General features: G+C 47.2%; 1 protein-coding gene across 1 annotated transcript in view; it reads left to right on the top strand.

Annotated features, from left to right (window-relative positions):
- Positions 1–18669, top strand: part of TGM3 (transglutaminase 3) — a 28930-nt gene that overhangs the window by 9376 nt on the left and 885 nt on the right. Inside the window, exons 8-12 of the mRNA XM_054542000.2 lie at positions 4283–4386; positions 6557–6802; positions 10436–10744; positions 13531–13688; positions 18235–18368. Of these exons, the coding sequence (XP_054397975.1) occupies positions 4283–4386; positions 6557–6802; positions 10436–10744; positions 13531–13688; positions 18235–18368 (951 nt within the window). The remainder of the gene's footprint in view (positions 1–4282; positions 4387–6556; positions 6803–10435; positions 10745–13530; positions 13689–18234; positions 18369–18669) is intronic.

Below are 18669 nucleotides of genomic sequence, written 5' to 3'. Positions count from 1 at the left end.
GTCAAAGATTGTATGAGAATTAATTTGTGTAGGGAAAGATGAGAGCAGCGGAAATCTGCACTTTTTGATAAATGCCTTGGATAGTTCTGATGCCCACAGCCTGTCCTCTCCTGAGCTCATGCTCCTGAAACCCTCAGGAAGGGAGTGGAGCCCGAGGTTGGAGGGTGGGAGACAGTGTGGCACACAAGCAGAAACTCACACCGGAATTTCCACATGGCGCCACTGGGCATTGGAAAGACGCACATCCCAAATATTTCTGTGTACCTGAAGTGGCTGGCTTTTGCACGAGGGAGGAGCAAGGACGTAGTTGTTATCTGCTCTGCCTTAAATTCCCGCCTTGCAAGCAGGTATTAAAATACAGTTACTTATCAATTTTTTTTTTTTTAACCAGCCTGCCCTTCCCCTTGGGTGCTCTGCCAGGAGCAAATTGAACGTGAAACTTGGTGTTCTCGTTCACTTTCTCATCCCTCCCTTGCCCCTTTTACCCACCTAGGACCATCTTCCCACACTCCTTCCCTTGCCTTCTCCTTGGTGAGTTCTAACCGATCATGAAGGCCTGTTCAAAAAGACTTCCTGGGTCCTGGAGATCATTTTTATGATGCCCTTTTAAAAATAATTATAGAAAAAATCAAAATACATAAAGAAATAAAAACCATTTATGATCTTATTCACATATCTTCAACATTTGGTAGTTTTCCATTCATCTTTTCTCTATGAGTTATTGTTGTTTTCAGAATTGGGATGATACATTTTATAAGGCATGAGTAGAAGACAGAGCATATAATAGATACATCCCACTTTTTCCCACACCTCGAAACCAACCACTTCACCATTAGTTTTAGTCATGTGTTTTTTACTAAACATTATATCATGAGCATTCTCCCCATATCATTAAAAAATCTTCAAAAATAAGATCATTTCAAATACATCATAAATACATCATATTCTATTACATGGAATGGAACCTATGTAAAATCAGGTTACATAAAATGGAACCTACTGTTAACCTGTTTCCCTTTTTTAACCCCAGCTGCCTGGATTCAAATCCCACTCTGCTTAATTACTCACTGTAAGACCTTCTCAAGTCACTTAACTTCCCTGAACCTCAGTTTCCAGAGTTGTTGAATGGGGAATAATAATTAATTCTGTCTTTTAGGGTGTTGTAAGGATTAAATAAGTTAATATATGCAATAACACAGGACACAACTTTCTGTGTTAACACTGTGTTAGCTATGATCATCCAACTTACATATATTTTTTAATTATAGAAGTAATGAGTAATTTACATGATAGAAAATAAAAACATTACAGAAATAAGTAACATAAAACTTAGTTTGTATGCACTGTATACATAACACATACACCAAACTGTTAATGGTGGATATCTAAGAAAATAGAATTATTGGAGACTTTCTCCAATGTTTTATGTGTAATTTTTTAACAAACAGCTTTATCATGCATCTACATATATACACATAGGTTTTTTTTCTTTTTCCTTTTTTATTTCCATAGGTTTTTGGGGAACAGGTGGTATTTGGTCACATAAGTTCTTCAGTGGCAATTTGTGAGATTTTGTTGCACCCATCTCCCGAGCGGTATACACTGAACCCAATTTGTAGTCTTTTATCCCTCACCCCCTTCCCACCTTTTCTCTCTGAGTCCCCAAAGTCCATTGCGTCATTCTTATGCCTTTGCATCCTCGTAGCTTAGCCTTGACTTACGAGTGTGAACACACGATGTTTGGTCACACTGATTTTCTTATTTCATGATATCTCTTAGACGTCTCTCCATGTAAGTTCTAGATTGATTTTGTTTGTCCTTTTTGACAGCCAGCTGTTTGATATCCCATTCCATGGTCTGCCACCATTTATCTGCCAATTCCCTTATTGATGAACTTTTGCTCCAACATTTTTGCTATTACAAACAATGCCTCGGTGGACACCTTTAGATATACATCTATGTGCACTTACGTGAGTTTTTCCATGGGAGAAATTCCTTGATGTGGACTTACTGGCTCAGTGAGTATGTAGATTTTTAAAGGTTTTTATACTCATTGCCAAATTGCTTTCCACAAAGGTCATAGCAATTTAAACTCCCACCAGTGGGGTATGACAGTGCTTGTTTTCCCACCTGGAAATGAGTGCCACAATGAGTATCACCCTATGCTTTAATCTCTGTCAATCTAATAGGTGTCATCTATGTATCTCTGTCATGTTATCTCTTTGTCATTTTAATTTTCTTTTAATAGTACTGAGGTTAAAACTATTTTCATATGTTTGGTGGTTATTTGTATTTCTTGTAAAAATTGCCTGCTCATTGCTATTTATGGGCATGTTTTACTTTTTCTATTTCTTATTTTTTCATCACTTAGTTCAAGGAAAGTATGCTTTCTCTTATCAATTTGTAAGTACATTACAATATTGATACAGCAAATCTCTATCTAGCATGTATGTTGGATATATTTTCTCTGCTTTATTGATTTTTTTCAATCATTTGTCTCACTTTGCCTTCAAATTGGATAATTTCTAGTCACCTATCTTCAAATTTATTGACTCGTTCCTCTGTCATCTCTATCCTGCTATTAAGTTTATTTATCATTTAATTTCAGATATTCATCCTTTTTCCAGTTAAAATTTTCCATTTGGTTCTTTTTTCATATTTTGTATTTCTCTGCCCAAAGTTTATCTCTTTTCATTAGTTATGAGCATATTTTCCTTTATTTCATTGAGCCTAGCTCTAGTAACTGCTTTAGTCTTTGTCTGACAATTCCAACATCTGGATTATTTTATGGTTGGTTTCTGTGGATTATCTTTTCCCTTGAGGATAAACCACATTTTCCTGGTTCTTTGTTTGTTGGGTAATTTTGGCTCATACCTCAGACATTGGATGTGTCTGAATTCTGTTATCTTGTTTTAGCTGCTTATCTTGGGTGACTCAACGTGCAAACTGTCTCCCTTGCAGTAGGCAGTGGCTCTGCTCTCAGTTCAGGGCTTTTATCTCCAGCTGAATGGCTCATGGTCTGCCTCATCCATGCATGATTGAGGGTCACCCAGAGGTTTGGGCAGCTTCCTGAGCTCTTTTCAGAATTCCCCCCTCACTCTCCAGCAACCCAGGTTGGTTCAGGCTCTGTTCCTGATTCCTCAGATCAGAAAGCTGTGGGCTGCCTGTCGAGTTCTTGCTCCATGTACTTTACCCCAACTGTGGCCTTTCCTTAGAGCAAACTCATAAAAAGTGCAGCTTCCTCTACATTCTGATTCCTCTCCAAAATCATTGTGCTTTGATCACGCTCAGGTGTCTTTTCTAGTTTTTCATTTTTTCGCCACAGTTTATCATGATATGCAAAAGGATTCATCTGTTTTGAGCTTATCCTCCATACCAGAAACAGAGCTACAGGTTTTTTGTTTGTTTGTTTACATGTAACTTCAATATTTTTACATACTCAAATATATGAGTCTCTTCCTTTATGCCTTCTGAAATGGGTGGTCTGCTTAGAACTATCTTTTCCACCTCATCAGTATAGAAATATTTTTTTCCATGTTGACTAGAACTTGGATTTATGTCGAACTTATATTTTCTTCATGTTGAACTGAAAAGTGCCAAGACCAGTGTGACTGTACTTTCCATGGGAGTGGAGAGGACAGAAGAGGGCAGAATTGGGGGACAGAATGAGTAAGACCTTGGCTACCTGGCTGTGCCTGGTGAGGGGTGAGTGGTGACTGAGGCTTACAAATTGAGACACAAGAAGAAGAACATTTGAGGACTGGCAGGTGTCATTCTTCAGTTCAGATCCCAGCCAAGAGACGGTGTGGCTCTTAGGTAAGTCAGTCACTCCTGCAGCAACCCCATTCATTTTCGGCCCACACCGAGCACAGAAGCATACCCTGCCAGGCACAGGGAGAAAGCTGTGTGGGTTTGCCCCTGGGTGGCTGGCTCCAATCTGAATTCGTTCTGCTCCTTAGAAAGGTGCATGCTGGTCAAGGCTTTGACTTTTGAGTTAGGCATACATGGGTCCACATTTTGACCCTGCCATCGTTAGATGCTTAACTTCTCTGAGCCCAAGTTTCCCTTTTTATAAAACGAGCATAAAAATAGTACCCATTTCACAGCGTATGAGGATTTCCACGAGACGATGCTCACCAGGGCTTAGCATAACAGCTGTCACAGAGCAAACTCACTCGATGCACGTTGTCATGCTGCACTGTCAGGGCAAAGATGTGCTGTCTTGCCACTCATCTGCTGTGTGGTCTTGGGCAAGCGCTGCAGTCTCTGTTTCTATCTGCAGGAATTTCCATGTCTGGAATGAAGGCTGGTTTGTGAGGTCTGACCTGGGCCCCGCATACGGTGGATGGCAGGTGTTGGATGCTACCCCGCAGGAAAGAAGCCAAGGTAACTTCTCTGGGTGTGATTCTAAGTCGTGAGCCTCACAGTTATTTACAGCCATGGGCAGCAGCATAGGGAAGTAACTCCAAAGCCCTCTCCCTCTGGAATGTATGATGGGATTAAAACAAAAATAGTTTAAAAATAGATCTCCCCTGCTAATTTTGCTTGGCTTGGGCTGCTGTTTAAATGAGTGTCTGCCCTGCACCCACAATGGCCACTGTTGCTGCACAGAGCCTTGGCACAGGCCAGGTGGGCAGAGAGAGCAGCCTTCCTCTGTCAGTAATGATTTTCCTGCACCCACTGCAGCAGCCTCTCCTTCCCAGCACAGAAAATTTGTGGTTCCCTGTTGCCCTTGGGGTTTAGTCCACATTCTCCACTGGTCACCACCCACAGCAGCTCTCTCTGCCACACCAAGCTCCCCCTTAGGCAGGCTGCCTCTGCCATCCCTCTCGCGGGCCTCTGCTTCCTCCTCTGGCCTCCCTCTGTCTCCTGCCCCATCAGGGTTTGGGTCCCAGGCTCTCCTGGAGCCTTTCCTCTTCCCTTCTCTGACCTCTAGAGCATGTCTTGTCTGTTACCCTCATTTTCAGTTGTTCTTTGAAACATTAAAAAGTGATTTATGGGGCTGGGCGTGGTGGCTCACACCTGTAATCTCAGCACTTTGGGAGGCCGAGGAGGGTGGATCACTTGAGATCAGGAGTTCAAGACCAGCCTAACCAACACGGTGAAATCCCGTCTCTATTAAAAATACAAAATTAGCCGGGCATGATAGTACATGCCTGTAATCCCAGCTACTTGGGAGGCTGAGGTGGGAGAATCGCTGGAACTCAGGAAACGGAGGTTGACGTGAGCCGAGATCACGCCGTGGCACTCCGGCCTGGGAGACAGAGCAAGACTCCGTCTAAAAAAACAAAAAACAGTGATTTATGAAGTAATATGTGCTGGTGGTTGAAAAAAATTCAAACTATTCTAAAAGGACTGACAATAAAAATTAAGTCTTACCCCCAACCCCTAGCTCCTCTACCAGAATCAGTGCATGTTACTAGATTTGGGGGCTTGGAGGTAACTGAGACGTTTGCTAGGCCACTATTTTCCAAAAGTTTCATTGCAACCCATTAGTGGTTATAAAATCTAGTTAGTGGGCTCTGTCCATCATTTTAGGAAAAGAAAATGAAATGGAATGGAACGGAAAGCAGGGAAAAGAACATAAACTATCAAGGCTCATTAGATATAGTTAGACTAGGCTGGGCGCGGTGGCTCACGCCTGTAATCCCAGCACTTTGGGAGGCCGAGGTGGGTGGATCACGAGGTCAGGAGATCGAGACCATCCTGGCTAACATGGTGAAACCCCGTCTCTACTAAAATTACAAAAAAAAAAATTAACCGGGCGTGGTGGCCGGCGCCTGTAGTCCCAGCTACTGAGAGAGGCCGAGGCAGGAGAATGGTGTGAACCCGGGAGGCGGAGCTTGCAGTGAGTCGAGATTGCACCACTGCACTCCAGACTGGGCGACAGAGCGCGACTGCATCTCAAAAAAAAAAAAAAAAAAAAAAAAAAAAAAAAAGATATAGTTAGACTAAAGACCATTGTCCTGTGAAACTTTTGTTTCTGTATCATATGTGTGCCAAGATGTCAAATGTATTTCTCTCTAGGGGTTGTGGTGAAAAAAGTTGAAAGTCACTGACATCTATCTATCTATCTATCTAAGCTTCCCATGCTGAGTGCTAAGAAGAGGGAAGAAATGGTCAGGCTTGGGAGCTCAGAGGAACAAGAGGTCCCTGCAGGCTGCCTGTTCAGGGAAGTCTTCCTGGAATAGGGAGGTGATGAGCTTCTAGGACAGAATGATTTGCAGAGGTAGAAAAGAGGCAGCCACCCTGAGCACGAGAAAGCAAGACTTTCCTCTTTAGGAAACAGACCAAGGACAGTGGGTCAGCATGGATCAGGCACCCGGAATGCGGAATTGTGTAGTCTTATGTAGAGGTTGAGTTCGACCAGCAAGAGAATCATAGCCCAGGAGGGTCTCTGCAGAATGCCAAATGAGTGGGACACACAGTCAGGGGTGAAGGAATTTGGGCAGGGCAGAGGCAGGGGTTTGCAGTGGTCCTGGAAGGCCCTGGGGAATCGGGCACTGGGCAGGCTGTGGCCTTGGCATATATCCAGCCTCTGCATCTTGGCCTCCAGGGGTGTTCCAGTGCGGCCCCGCTTCGGTCATTGGTGTTCGAGAGGGTGATGTGCAGCTGAACTTCGACATGCCCTTTATCTTCGCGGAGGTTAATGCCGACCGCATCACCTGGCTGTACGATGACACCACTGGCAAACAGAGGAAGAATTCTGTGAACAGTCACGCCATTGGCAGGTACATCAGCACCAAGGCGGTGGGCAGCAATGCTCGCATGGACGTCACGGAGAAGTACAAGTATCCAGAAGGTAGGAGGGATGCTGGCGGGGCAGTGCCGCAAGAGGTTCTATTGTGGGAGGATGGCTCTGAGGCTGGAGAGGAGAAAAGTCCTCACCCTCCCCCGCACTGGCAGCCAGTTCTGCCTGAATGATAAGATTGCTCCCTAGCACCTAACACCCACCTCCCAGGACTGTTTCCAGAGGGAACAAAACCATCATGGGCAGCTGTTGTGCCAGTGGAAGCTTGCTGCAGGGCAGCAAACCCAGTCCATCTCTAGCTGCGTCCCTGTCTCAACTACACAGCTAGGGTGACAGCACCATGAGTGAACATCATAGGGAGAGACACGGCCCCCATGAAAGGCCCCCAAGGGCTTTGGGAGAGATTTCTCCATCAGTCTGCTCCCCTAGCCTCTGAGAAACTCAGGGAGAAAACCATCTGAACAAAGAAAGGGACAAAGAAACCCAGAGACTTGGACTTGCACTGTGCACATTTGAAGGTCTCCCAAGAAGCCAGATGAGGTGTGATTACATGGTAAGAATACCCGAGCTCCTGAAATCTCAGGCATGCATACCTTGCTTGTCCCCCTAAAGTCACCTTGGAAGGCCAGTTGCTACGAGGCTGCCTTGACTCAATTACATTCACTGCCCAGAGTTTCTTTTGAAACCAGCAGCGCATCTCTTGGAGAATTCTCAATGCTGATAAAAGTTCTGCATTTGAAGACAAAGTTCATTTTTAGAAACAGCCAAAAGTAATTTAGTGCTTGCTCTTGCAGGCCACAGTCACTCCTTAATGGGGTCAACATTTCACTCTTTCTAAAACGCTTTGAAATTGTTCATTCCATTGATCTTCACAGTTGGTTCTGAGGGGTCAAGAAAAGCATCCTCATAAAGGTGCACACAGTACCCCCAAAGTAAGCCCTGAATCTCTAAGTGACTGTTGGCTATTGGTGTTGGCCGAGTTTACAAAAAAGGAAAGCTGAGCGCAGGCGATGGGATCTGACTTCAAGTCCAAGTGGGTGCCCCCCCAGGTGCTGGTATTTGTGAACATTTGGAGGCACAATTTTAGGGTTATGAGATTGGTGGCCTCAATTTGGCCTCAGTCTTCCTCTGCAGGTCATTCCCAGGACTGAGCTCAGATAGACCTTTGCTCAGTCAATAAACATATTCTGAGCCCCATACTGAGTGCCTGCTTCATGCTGGGCCTTGGGGATGCAACAGAGGACACTGTAGATGGGCTGGGGGTGTGGAGATGTAGGACAAGTATTTTCAACAATGTTATGACGTAGAAACAAGTGTAGGGGGCCAGGGAGCAAAAACTCGGGGGCGGAAGGTGACCTATAGCCCTACCAGCCATAATTGTGTGACCTCGAGCAAGTTTCCTTTGATCTCTGAGCCCTCGCTTCCTCACCCGAAGAATGAGAAGAGCAATGCCTGTCTTCAGTGGGATTTAAATGAGCTAAGGTATACAAAGTGCCAAGTGCAATGCCTGGCGTATAGTCAAGACTTGATAAATAGCAGTGGTGATCTTTATCAATTTGAACCTCTATAGCCTCACTGGAACAATGACTTCCCAAGGTGACTATTTTGCAGGCGCTGCTTACATGGCTGTACGATCCTGTGGGGTTCCTTACCTTACCCCACACCTTGATCTCTGGCTGTCTCAGCCAAACCTCCTAAACAATGGAGAACGGGCAGGTCCATTGTGGGGGCGGGGGAGGGGGTCCCTGCAGGACTCCTAACAATGCCCCAGCCCTTACGTGACAGGACAGATCACCCTGCCTGATGTTGCCCAGATCTTCTTACCTAATGATTCTAGCTTCTCTCTGAGGGCCCCAGGGAGGAAAAGCTCATAAAATAGGTTGCTAAGTATTGATGCAATAGCAACAGCAAAGGGAGAAAACAGCAGGAAGAAGCTTAGTCTTGAGTAAACCCAGCAGGTGACCTATATAGGCATCGAGGCTCCAAGCCTCATTGTGCAAACACACCTGCTTCAAGGTCTCAGGCACAGAAGGCTCAGATCCATGCACTGCCTTCAGCTCTGGGTTGGACTTACAACTGGACTAGAGGATGAGAAGGCATCAAAAGGAACCCAACCCACCAGGAACTACCAGCTTAGGTAATCTGGCTGCTTGCCTCCTTTTTAGCAGGGTGTGTGGGAGGAAACTTAGACCAGGGGTCCAGACACCAGGGAACTGGCCCCCTCTCTGCCTCTGCAGATGACTGGCCCAGTCCATCTCAGAGTGGTCTGGACAAGTTGTGTCTCTTCTTAGGGCCTTAACTTGATAGGCATGGACGAGTTGGCCTCTGAAGTCTCTGCAAATCACATGTAATTTATGGGAAGGGGCTTGCTGTATAGTAAAATGCTTACAATAAGTCATCTGGGCCAGGTGCAGTGGCTCATGCCTGTAATCCCAGCACTTTGAGAGGCCAAGGTGAGCGGATCACCTGAGGTCAGGAGTTTGAGACCAGCCTGGCCAACATGGTGAAACCCTGTCTCTACCAAAAAGGCAAAAATTAGCTGGGCTTGGTGGCGGGTGCCTGTAATCCCAGCTACTCGGGAGGCTGAAGCAGGAGAACCTCTTGAACCCAGGAGGTGGATGTTGCATTGAGTTGAGATCATGCCACTGCACTCCAGCTTGGGTGACAGAGTGAGACCCTGACACAAAAAAAAAAAAAAAGAGAGAAAAAAAAGAAAAAATGAAAAGAAAGTCATCCAGTGCCTTAAGCATTTCACAGGTTGTTGGGGAAGGTGGGAGAACGTAAGTGTGGTCTGCAGATGTCAACATGGTCATTCTTCCTTGTGTACCTTTGCCTGTGTTCCTGGAAGGTCAACACCTTCTCCTAGATCTATCTTCATGTCAAGCCTTTTGTGAACTGCTCAGTCAGCCCTGGCTCAGAGGCTTGCAGTCGGTTACTCAGCTCTGTGTGCCCTGAGAGCCATTTTCAGGTACATCCCTGTCATTCTCTGTGGGCTACTTAACGCCATCACACTCAGCAGCGCCCATAGCCTGAGTCAGAGTCAGAAAACCCATCTTTTTATCCAGCCCTTGCAGTTTTGAAAACTGAAATTTCTGGGCAATTTCAACTAGTCATAACTTGGAACCATACCGACCACGGGAAGTCCTTGTCAACTGGCACAGATCAAAATGTCACTCCTTGACTCTCAAAGCACCTTTAGAAACAAGGCAGAAGAACATGGTTTACCAAAAAAAAAATTTTTAATGAAGTCAGTTCTAAATCATCACCTTGTTTTTTGGCTTATGAATGTACTCTAACCTTTTTCAGCTCAGTTCTTATGATTTATTTTGAAATTATCTGTTTTTTAAGTCTCATAAAAGACATTTTATCAGAAAAAAATGAAATCTAACCTAATTAACACAAGCAAATGATCAACCCACATAGTAATTGTGTGAAGGTGCTGATAAAGCTTTTCTACAGATTTTGGGAAATTTAAAGCTAATTGGAAAAGCACCAGAGACCAACTGGTCTGTGAGTCTCCAGTTAAGACAGGTGAGCTGGAGACCTGAGAAAGTCAAATGCCTGCTAGGGCAGCAATGGAGCCAGCACCAGTCCTAGGCCAGGTACCTGTCCAGGCAGGGTACTGTCCTTTGTCCAGGTTGCCACCACATCCCTGGTGTGTTTCTGTCTTTTCCCACCACACAGGCTCTGACCAGGAAAGACAAGTGTTCCAAAAGGCTTTGGGGAAACTTAAACCCAATGCGTCATTTGGCGCAACGTCTTCAATGGGTTTGGAAACAGAGGAACAGGAGCCCAGCATCATCGGGAAGTTGAAGGTCGCTGGCATGCTGGCAGTAGGCAAAGAAGTCAACCTGGTCCTACTGCTCAAAAACCTGAGCAGGGATACGAAGACAGTGACAGTGAACATGACAGCCTGGACCATTATCTACAATGGCACACTTGTACATGAAGTGTGGAAGGACTCTGCCACAATGTCCCTGGACCCCGAGGAAGGTAACACATCCCGCAGTTGGAGGGGATCCATGAATTCGAGGTAGCCAATGGACTTCTGGGGCTGCAGGGTGTCTGCTGGGCTCCAGGTTAGTCAGCTAAGAATGGAGCAGCCAGCGGCCCCTGTGGTTAAGCCATGTATTGATGCTTTGGAAGTTGCTGTCTCTCTGAACAGAGTGATGCCAACCAAATGTCAGGGTGGTGCCAACCAAAATCTTTTTACACCCCAAGGGAGGAAGGAGGGAGGCTTTGGCAGTTCATAGCTATGGCACAATATCCCTTACAAGCATATACCACCTCACACAGTTTGACCTTCTAAAAAAAGGCAGATTTTCAGTATCCATCTTATAGAAGCAGAAAGTGAGGCTGGGAGAGATTTGTTGTGACTTGCTTCAGTGATAAAGTGTCATAGATAGTAGTGGCAGTGCTGGGTCTTGGTCCTAGGTTTCCTGATACTGAGTCCAGAGCCACCCCCTGTTTTCTATGTTGTATTGTTCTTACCCACCTCACCCCCACCCCCACAACAAATCGCTTTTCAAATTTGACCTCAGGAGGGTGGCAATGACCACGGGGCCCTAAACCTTGGCCCACGGCTCTCCCACAGCTGCCACGGGGTGGGTGGACCTTCTGGAATCCTAACAACAGTGACAAGTTTTCTTAGAAGTCTGAGCATTTGGGAGGAACCGTGACTCCTTGCCCTTGGGTAGCAGGGATGGGAAGGGAACAAGGTGGAGCAGATAAAGGTTGTGCTGTGGAAGGATTAGAATGCAGGTGTGCCCACATTGGTAAAATCCTTCAAGCTGTTATGAAAAGTTTGGACTTACAAGCCAGATTAACAGGGCAGGGTGGTTATTTGTTTCACATAAGGAACTAATAGAAACTGATTAATTATACTGCCCATCTTGAAAGAATTCTGTCTCTAGAGAAACTGAGAGGTGTCACACCTGTCAGAAAGCAGCATCCCCTAGCAATCTGTCTTCTGGCAGAATTTTAGCAGAAATCTTTTCAGTATCAGAAGCAATTGCCTGGCTGTTATTGACCTTAGAAACTCAAAGAAAGGGCTTTTGTTTGTTTGTTTGTTTTGTTTTGTTTTTAGACAAGGTCTTGCTCTGTCTGCCAGGCTGAAGTGATCATAGCTCACTGCAGCCTCAAACTCTGGGCTCAACCAGTCCTCCTGCCTCAGCCTCCCAAGGAGCTGTAGTCCCAAGTAACTAGGACTATAGGCATGCCATTATGCCCAGCTAACTTTTAAAGTTTTTTATAGAGATAGGGTCTCACTATGTTGCCCAGGCTGGTCTCAAGCAATTTTCCCGCCTTGGCTTCCCAAAGTGCTGGGATTATAGGCACAGGCCACCATGCCTGGCCAAAAGAGCTAATTTTGGAATTAAAAAAAAAATTCACAGGATGGAAGTGGTTAAAAAAAAAAAACAAAAAACTCCTTTTGCAGAATAGAATGGAAAACAGAGAGAAGGCAGGTGTAGTGGTCTTAGAGTCTGGTCGTCTGCCAAGTAGTTGCTAGATGACCCTGGTTAAGTCTCCCTCCCTTTCTGAACCTCGGTGGTTACTGACAGTGAGGGTTGGACCAGCTGATGCAAGGGCCTGTCCTCTCCACATTTGAGGTAGGGATGGCAAATTCCTCCAGTGCTAAAAGCAGAGGCAGCTTCCTCCTCACAGTCTTACCTACAAGAGTATGTAATACTGTGGGTGCTGGGGCACCTCCAGGCCACCCAGCATGACAGCCTGAGGGAAGGGAGCACCTAAGCCCATCAGGGTAGGGAAAAGGCCCCGCGGCCCACGGGGTCAGAAGAGAGGATTCAAAGCGTGGGGAAGGAGCCGTATGCATGGAGAGAAGCCAGGGGAGGCATTTCCATCTGAGAGAACCATGTGAGTCAAAATATGGGGGCGAAAAGGTGCCTGTTTTGTCTGCAGAACAAGAAGTGTGGAAGGTTCTTTTAAGGGACAGGTGATGCAGGGCCAGGTTGAGGGGTCTGAACTTTATCTAAGGCAGTGAGGAGCCACGGAAGATTTTTGAAGTGACATGTGACACAGAAGAAGAGTGATTTAGAAAACAAAACAAAACAAAAAACAGCTTTCCAAAGCTTTGTCTGGCTGGTGTGTGGATGATTTAGAAGCACTAGAGACCAGACCAGAGGAATGAAGGGGATGCTGTGGCAGTAGAACCCCAGGCTATTAGATGACGGAGAGGATCCTAAGCGTTTTTTTAGCCAATACTCTGGCTTCCCTTCCTACCTATTATTGTGTTACTGTCATGATTGCTACTGTTGTTGGCAATCAGGTGGCATTTGTATTCTTCCACTGCCCCTCAGAAGGACACTTGTGGCTGGGCGCAGTGCTCACGCCTGTAATCCCAACACTTTGGGAGGCCAAGGCAGGAGGATCACTTGAGTCCAGGAGTTTGAGACCAGCCCAGACAACATAGAAAGACCCCATCTCTACAAATAATTTAAAAAATAAAAAAAAAGGACACCTGCCCTCCAACATTTTTCGGGGTGGGGAGGAAGCAGCAGTATCTTTAGCCCCTGTGAGCCCATCCTCCTGGGAATCTGCCCAGCCAGAGAGAGTCCTGGGGCCTCCTTGCTCCCTGCTCTGGAGCCCACCCTGACCAGGGGACGCTTCCCACAGGACCTGGCCCAAGGAGGGCTCAGTCAAGCCCGGGGCTGCAGATCCTCCCACCAGCTTACCCTGCCGTGGCTTGGCATCTGTTCTGAGGAAGGTTCAGAAGCCATCCCCACTCCCCCTCACTCGGATCCCCTGGCTTCTCCTTCCAGAGGCAGAGCATCCCATAAAGATCTCGTACGCTCAGTATGAGAAGTACCTGAAGTCAGACAACATGATCCGGATCACAGCCGTGTGCAAGGTCCCAGATGAGTCTGAGGTGGTGGTGGAGCGGGACATCATCCTGGACAACCCCACCTTGACCCTGGAGGTAATGGGGTTCCCCATCCTGTGGGAAGGGGTTCTGCCCCCAGCCAGCCCAGCTCCCAGGAGCCCCACCATCCCTGTGAGCCACAGCTCTCCCAGATGGCAATGGAGAGTTTTTTCTTGCTGGGAGGGGCAGAGAACTGGGACCGGCTTGGGTCCAGCCTCTGCCAAATAGCCAAGAGCTCCCACTCAGGCCCGTGTTCCTGCTCCCTGTCTGGTGAGATAAACGCGTGCATTTGCCTGGCTGCTTCTCGGATTCTAGTTCAGAACCACTGGGGGCATCAGTTGAGGAGGGGCCTGGAGGGACTCTTTTCAGCTCATTCCCTTCTCACTCAGCTACTGAGCATCTGCTGTGTTCTGGGCCATGCCAGGCTTGAGAATCACAGAGAGGCACAGGTGTGGGTCTCACACTCAGCCAGCTGACATGTCAGGGTCACAGCCCAGCCCCTTGTCATGGACAGATCAGAAACAGGCCTGAGCCACAGCATCTCTCCACTGTCTAGACCCTGGAGTTACAGAATCGTGGACTCTTAGGAGCCTAGTCACATGCTCCTATACTCTCATTTCACACAAGTAAACCAAGGCCCGGAGAGAAGGGAACAGCTGGCTACTGCCAGAGTCAAGGCTAGGCCTCAGACCCTGGGACTCCCAGCCTATGCCCCTCCAAGGCGTCCTGGTACATCACCAGCCAGCAACAGCATCTTCAAAGTGGCTGAGAACAAAGACCCCTCTTTCTCTGCTCATAGGGCTTCCTTTACTTTGCAGCGTTCACCCCCAGGCTCCTTCTCAGGAGCCCAGGAAGGTGGGGCTTGCAGGTCTGTGGGAGGCCCCTCGGGCCACTCTGTCTCTTCCTCAGCCCTGGTTGGAGCACCTGTGCAGACTCCAAGCCTGTCCCTCACCCTGTAGCCCCTGTGCCTGATCCCCACAGCCCAGGGTGGAGGGTGCTGGAACCAGGGAGTATAGGTCTGAAGGGTAAAAGGCTGGACAAGGACAGGCAGACAAACGGACAAAGAACACGAGGTTTTCCCTTGGGGCCCAATCAAGAGCCTCATGGGCCAGGCCCTGCCCTCTCTCATCTGCTGTACCCACCGTCTGCCCCAGTTGTCTAGATAGAAATTGCCTTTCCCTGTACAATCACAATGCCACAGGTTTCCCAAGCCCCAGAAACCAGGAGGAGCCAGATAATCATGGCTGCCCTGGCCCACCCCTCCTTAAGCTGTAAGCTGGCTGCAGGGGTTCCTGACCTCAGAGAGGGCAGGGGGATCTAGAGTGCTGGCTCTGATGCGGGTCCTGGTTGTCCCACACAGCTGGCCTGCAATTGCACCCTTTTACTGTCCTGGTTAGTTTGGACTGTGCTTCAGGATGGGGGAGTTGGTCCCCTACCTTAGGGGCTAGAGAGCCAGTGACTGGGCAGCCAGTCTGGGGGCTGAGACTGGCAGTTGTTCAGGCCTTGGGCCATGTAACCAAATGGATCTGGCATTGTATCTAAACCCCTCCATTGATCAGTGGTGACACTGAGCAGGTCCTTTAATCTGAGTCTTAGTTGCTCCAACTCTGTCACTGGCATTAAATTACTTCGCTTGCAGAGTATCATTTCCTCAGGGAAACCTTTCCTGAGCTCCCAAATTAGGCTCCCAAACTGGTCTCAGTTATACACCCTCAGAACATTCTGTCCTTTCCTGCAAGGCATTTGTCCCAGCTGGAATATTATCTTTCTTTGTGCAATTATTTGGTTGTGAATCCCTACCCAACCGTAAACTCCACGAGGGCAGGCATTACCTCTGTTCTGAGTTCATCACTGTCTCCCTTAGCACAATGTCTTAGTGGATAGCCACTATTTGTAAAAGAGAAATAGCCCCTTCCTCGGGGCAGGACTGAAACAGAGCTCCTTGGCTCTGGACTTGCATTCTTCCCTGCACAGGAAAGTCAGTCCGGGCTTGTACCCTGCGTGTGACAGCCTCTCCTGCTTCACAAGACATTTCTGAGAAACACTCCCCATCTCTCTAGACATGGTGGACAGCAGAGTGCCCGTTCCAACTCCGGAGGCTAGAAAATGATACTGGGTGCCTGCCAGTTCAGTTATGAAAACATTCTGTACTAAAGTGATCAGTGTTTAAAAGAAGTTAGTTTTTGGCCAGGCGCAGTGGCTCACTCTTGTAATCCCAGCACTTTGGGTAGCCGAGGCGGGTGGAGCACCTGAGGTCAGGAGTTCAAGACCAGCCTGGCCAACATGGTGAAACCCCGTCTCCACTAAAAATATAAAAAATTAGCCAGGCATGGTGGCAGGCACCTGTAATCCCAGCTACTTGGGAGGCTGAGGCAGGAGAATTGCTTGAACCCGAGAGGCAGAGGTTGCAGTGAGCCGAGACTGCACTCCAGCCTGGCTGACAGAGTGAGACTCTGTCAAAAAAAAAAAAAAAAAAAATTAGTGTTTTTCCCCAGTATATTCCCCATTATATTCCCTTATCCGATGTCCTCAAACCTTCTTCCAGCATTATCTTTTATTCAACACTTTTGCTATACATCTTCCAGATTTCCATGGCAAGTCTACTTATCTTTAAGATACTACAATATCTTTAGAAAGGAAATCAGAATATATACGGACTAGAAATGTGCCATCACTGACTCTTTTTAAAAATTTAATCTTTTTAAATGACTCCTGATCTTCCTTCTTCGAGGCACGTTCTTTCCTCCACTTAAGCCTTCGGAAAATCAAGACATTCTTGTCTCTATTGAACGGATCAACGCATAGCTCACTCAGAGCAGAACATGGATTTTTAAACTGGAGAAGGTGATCTGTATGAAAAGATAATAATTTGGGTAAAACCCCATTATTTAACCTGGTACTGACTGGCAATTAGCACTGAGGACCTTAAACCACAAAACCAGGCCAAAAACAATCTGAACATTGTTTCCAAAGGGTGATGTCCTCCCAATTGATCCATCATCTGTGACAAGCAAACTCAGGTTTTTGGTGGCTTTTATCTTTTCCTCTGGGTACATTTACAGATTTGGGTCAATAGGAGAGAGTGGTAAGCGGCATTAAAAAAAGAAAAAAAAGCATGGAAATCTCAAATTAAATATCACCATGAAAAATGTGGCAACATCTGTATAGCTTTGTTATAACCTAATAGCATAAAATTATGCTGCACTCTTCAAATTATGTCATACACTTAAATGAGTTTCATGGGAGAAATGAAAATATAGACCATGATGTCTAAAATGCTTCAATTATTCACAAATTACTGGGAGGTAATGCAGACCTATTGGAAACAGCAAAGGCTTTAGATCCAGCTGGGCTCTGCTATTTCCTTGTGTGTGAATGTTCCAGGTTATTGAATCAGCCTGAACCTCAGCTCTGTCACTGTAAAATGGTTGCTCTGAGGATTAGTGACAAGAAAAACAAAACACAACAACAACAACAAAACCCAGCAACCTCCAGTCATCCTCAAAAGAAGAAGAAATCCAATAGCCATAAAATGTCAGTTTCTATGTCCAAAATGCTTTCTTCTCCATTCTTGATCTCATTTGGCCCCTTCTGGGAGGGGAGAGATGATTGCCCTTCTTTATCAGATGAGGAAGTTGAGGCGCAAAGAGATGACTTGTCTGCCCAGAATGAATTACGGCTGTTTCTTGGCAGAAACACAACAGCTTTCATCTTTTGGTCTGAATAAATAGTCCAAATTGCTTTTCTGACCCCAAACCCGGCCTTCACCTGTTCTGATCCCTGAGCAAGGACAGTGTGGTATTAGAGATCCACTCAGACTATAAATGGTGCACAGGGAACCTCTGAGCTCTAGAAGTTTAGAAGGACATTGGTAGACTGGGGTGTCAGCAGAGGAGAGTAGCCTGGGTTGAGCTGGGGGGACCCAACCTCTGGAAAAAGAGTTAAAGGAACTACAATGTGAGCCAGGGTGTGAGCAGCTGCAGGGCCTGGGGCTGCCCTTTTCAACACCTGTGGGGCCTCCCAGAGATGGAGATTCAAGCTTTACGGGAAGAAACAGGACCCATAAGCAGGAAAGCCAAGGAAAGTAATATTAAATCCAGCATGTGGCTGGGCACAGTGACTCACATCTGTAATCCCAGTGCTTTGGGAGGCCAAGGCAGGAGGATCACTTGAGGCCAGGAGTTCGAGGCCAGCCTGGGCAACATAGCAAGACCCTGTCCCTGCAAAAAATAAATTCAGCATGAAAAATGTCCTGACCCTCACGGAGCCCACAGTGGGGTTGGGCTGTCCTGGAAAGCAGGGGCTGAACTGGAGTCGGGTTGGGGAAGTCACAGTGTTGTTGGCTGCTGCAGGGGGCCCCTTCCCCCTCAAAGCTGAGGTTCTCATCCACAGCATAGGATAATGTCCTAGGACCATCCTGTGTATTGGGGGGCAGGGGGCGTCAGACACAATGTGCCTGGCACCTAGGAGGGCTAAATGGTCTCCCCTTCTTCATCCTCAGTGACATCACCCCCTTCACTCAGTCACCCTGGGCAGCCCTCAACAAGGTGCAGGCAGGGGCTGAGCAGCTGGGTCCTGACTCAGCAGCCCCTCTCCTCCGTAGGTGCTGAACGAGGCTCGTGTGCGGAAGCCTGTGAACGTGCAGATGCTCTTCTCCAATCCACTGGATGAACCGGTGAGGGACTGCGTGCTGATGGTGGAGGGAAGCGGCCTGCTGTTGGGTACCCTGAAGATCGAGTGAGTCCAGGGCCTAAGTGGCCGGTGTGGGAGGGCAGGAGGGGGCGGGAGGGGGTGGGGGGGCCCTCCAGATCCCCTGGATGGGACAGACAGAGCTCCCTCTGACCTTGGGTTCTTTACTCTTTTGGGGGTCTTGGAACTCTAGAATCTGCTTTTGCATTTGGTTTGGGGGTTCACCAAACTTGAACTCCTGAGAAGTCCAGGTCACCAGAGCTAAGAGCTGGCCTTCAGGGCTTAGAATATTTGGGAGATCATGGGACCCCCTCCCACTTCCCTTGCTGAAGTGTTCCAGGGCTGGAGA

The sequence above is a fragment of the Pongo abelii genome, chromosome 21 (assembly GCF_028885655.2).
Source record: "Pongo abelii isolate AG06213 chromosome 21, NHGRI_mPonAbe1-v2.0_pri, whole genome shotgun sequence".
Classification (NCBI taxonomy): domain Eukaryota; kingdom Metazoa; phylum Chordata; class Mammalia; order Primates; family Hominidae; genus Pongo; species Pongo abelii.
The sequence above is the reverse complement of the archived record's forward strand: the minus strand, read 5'-3'. Positions and strand labels throughout refer to the sequence as shown.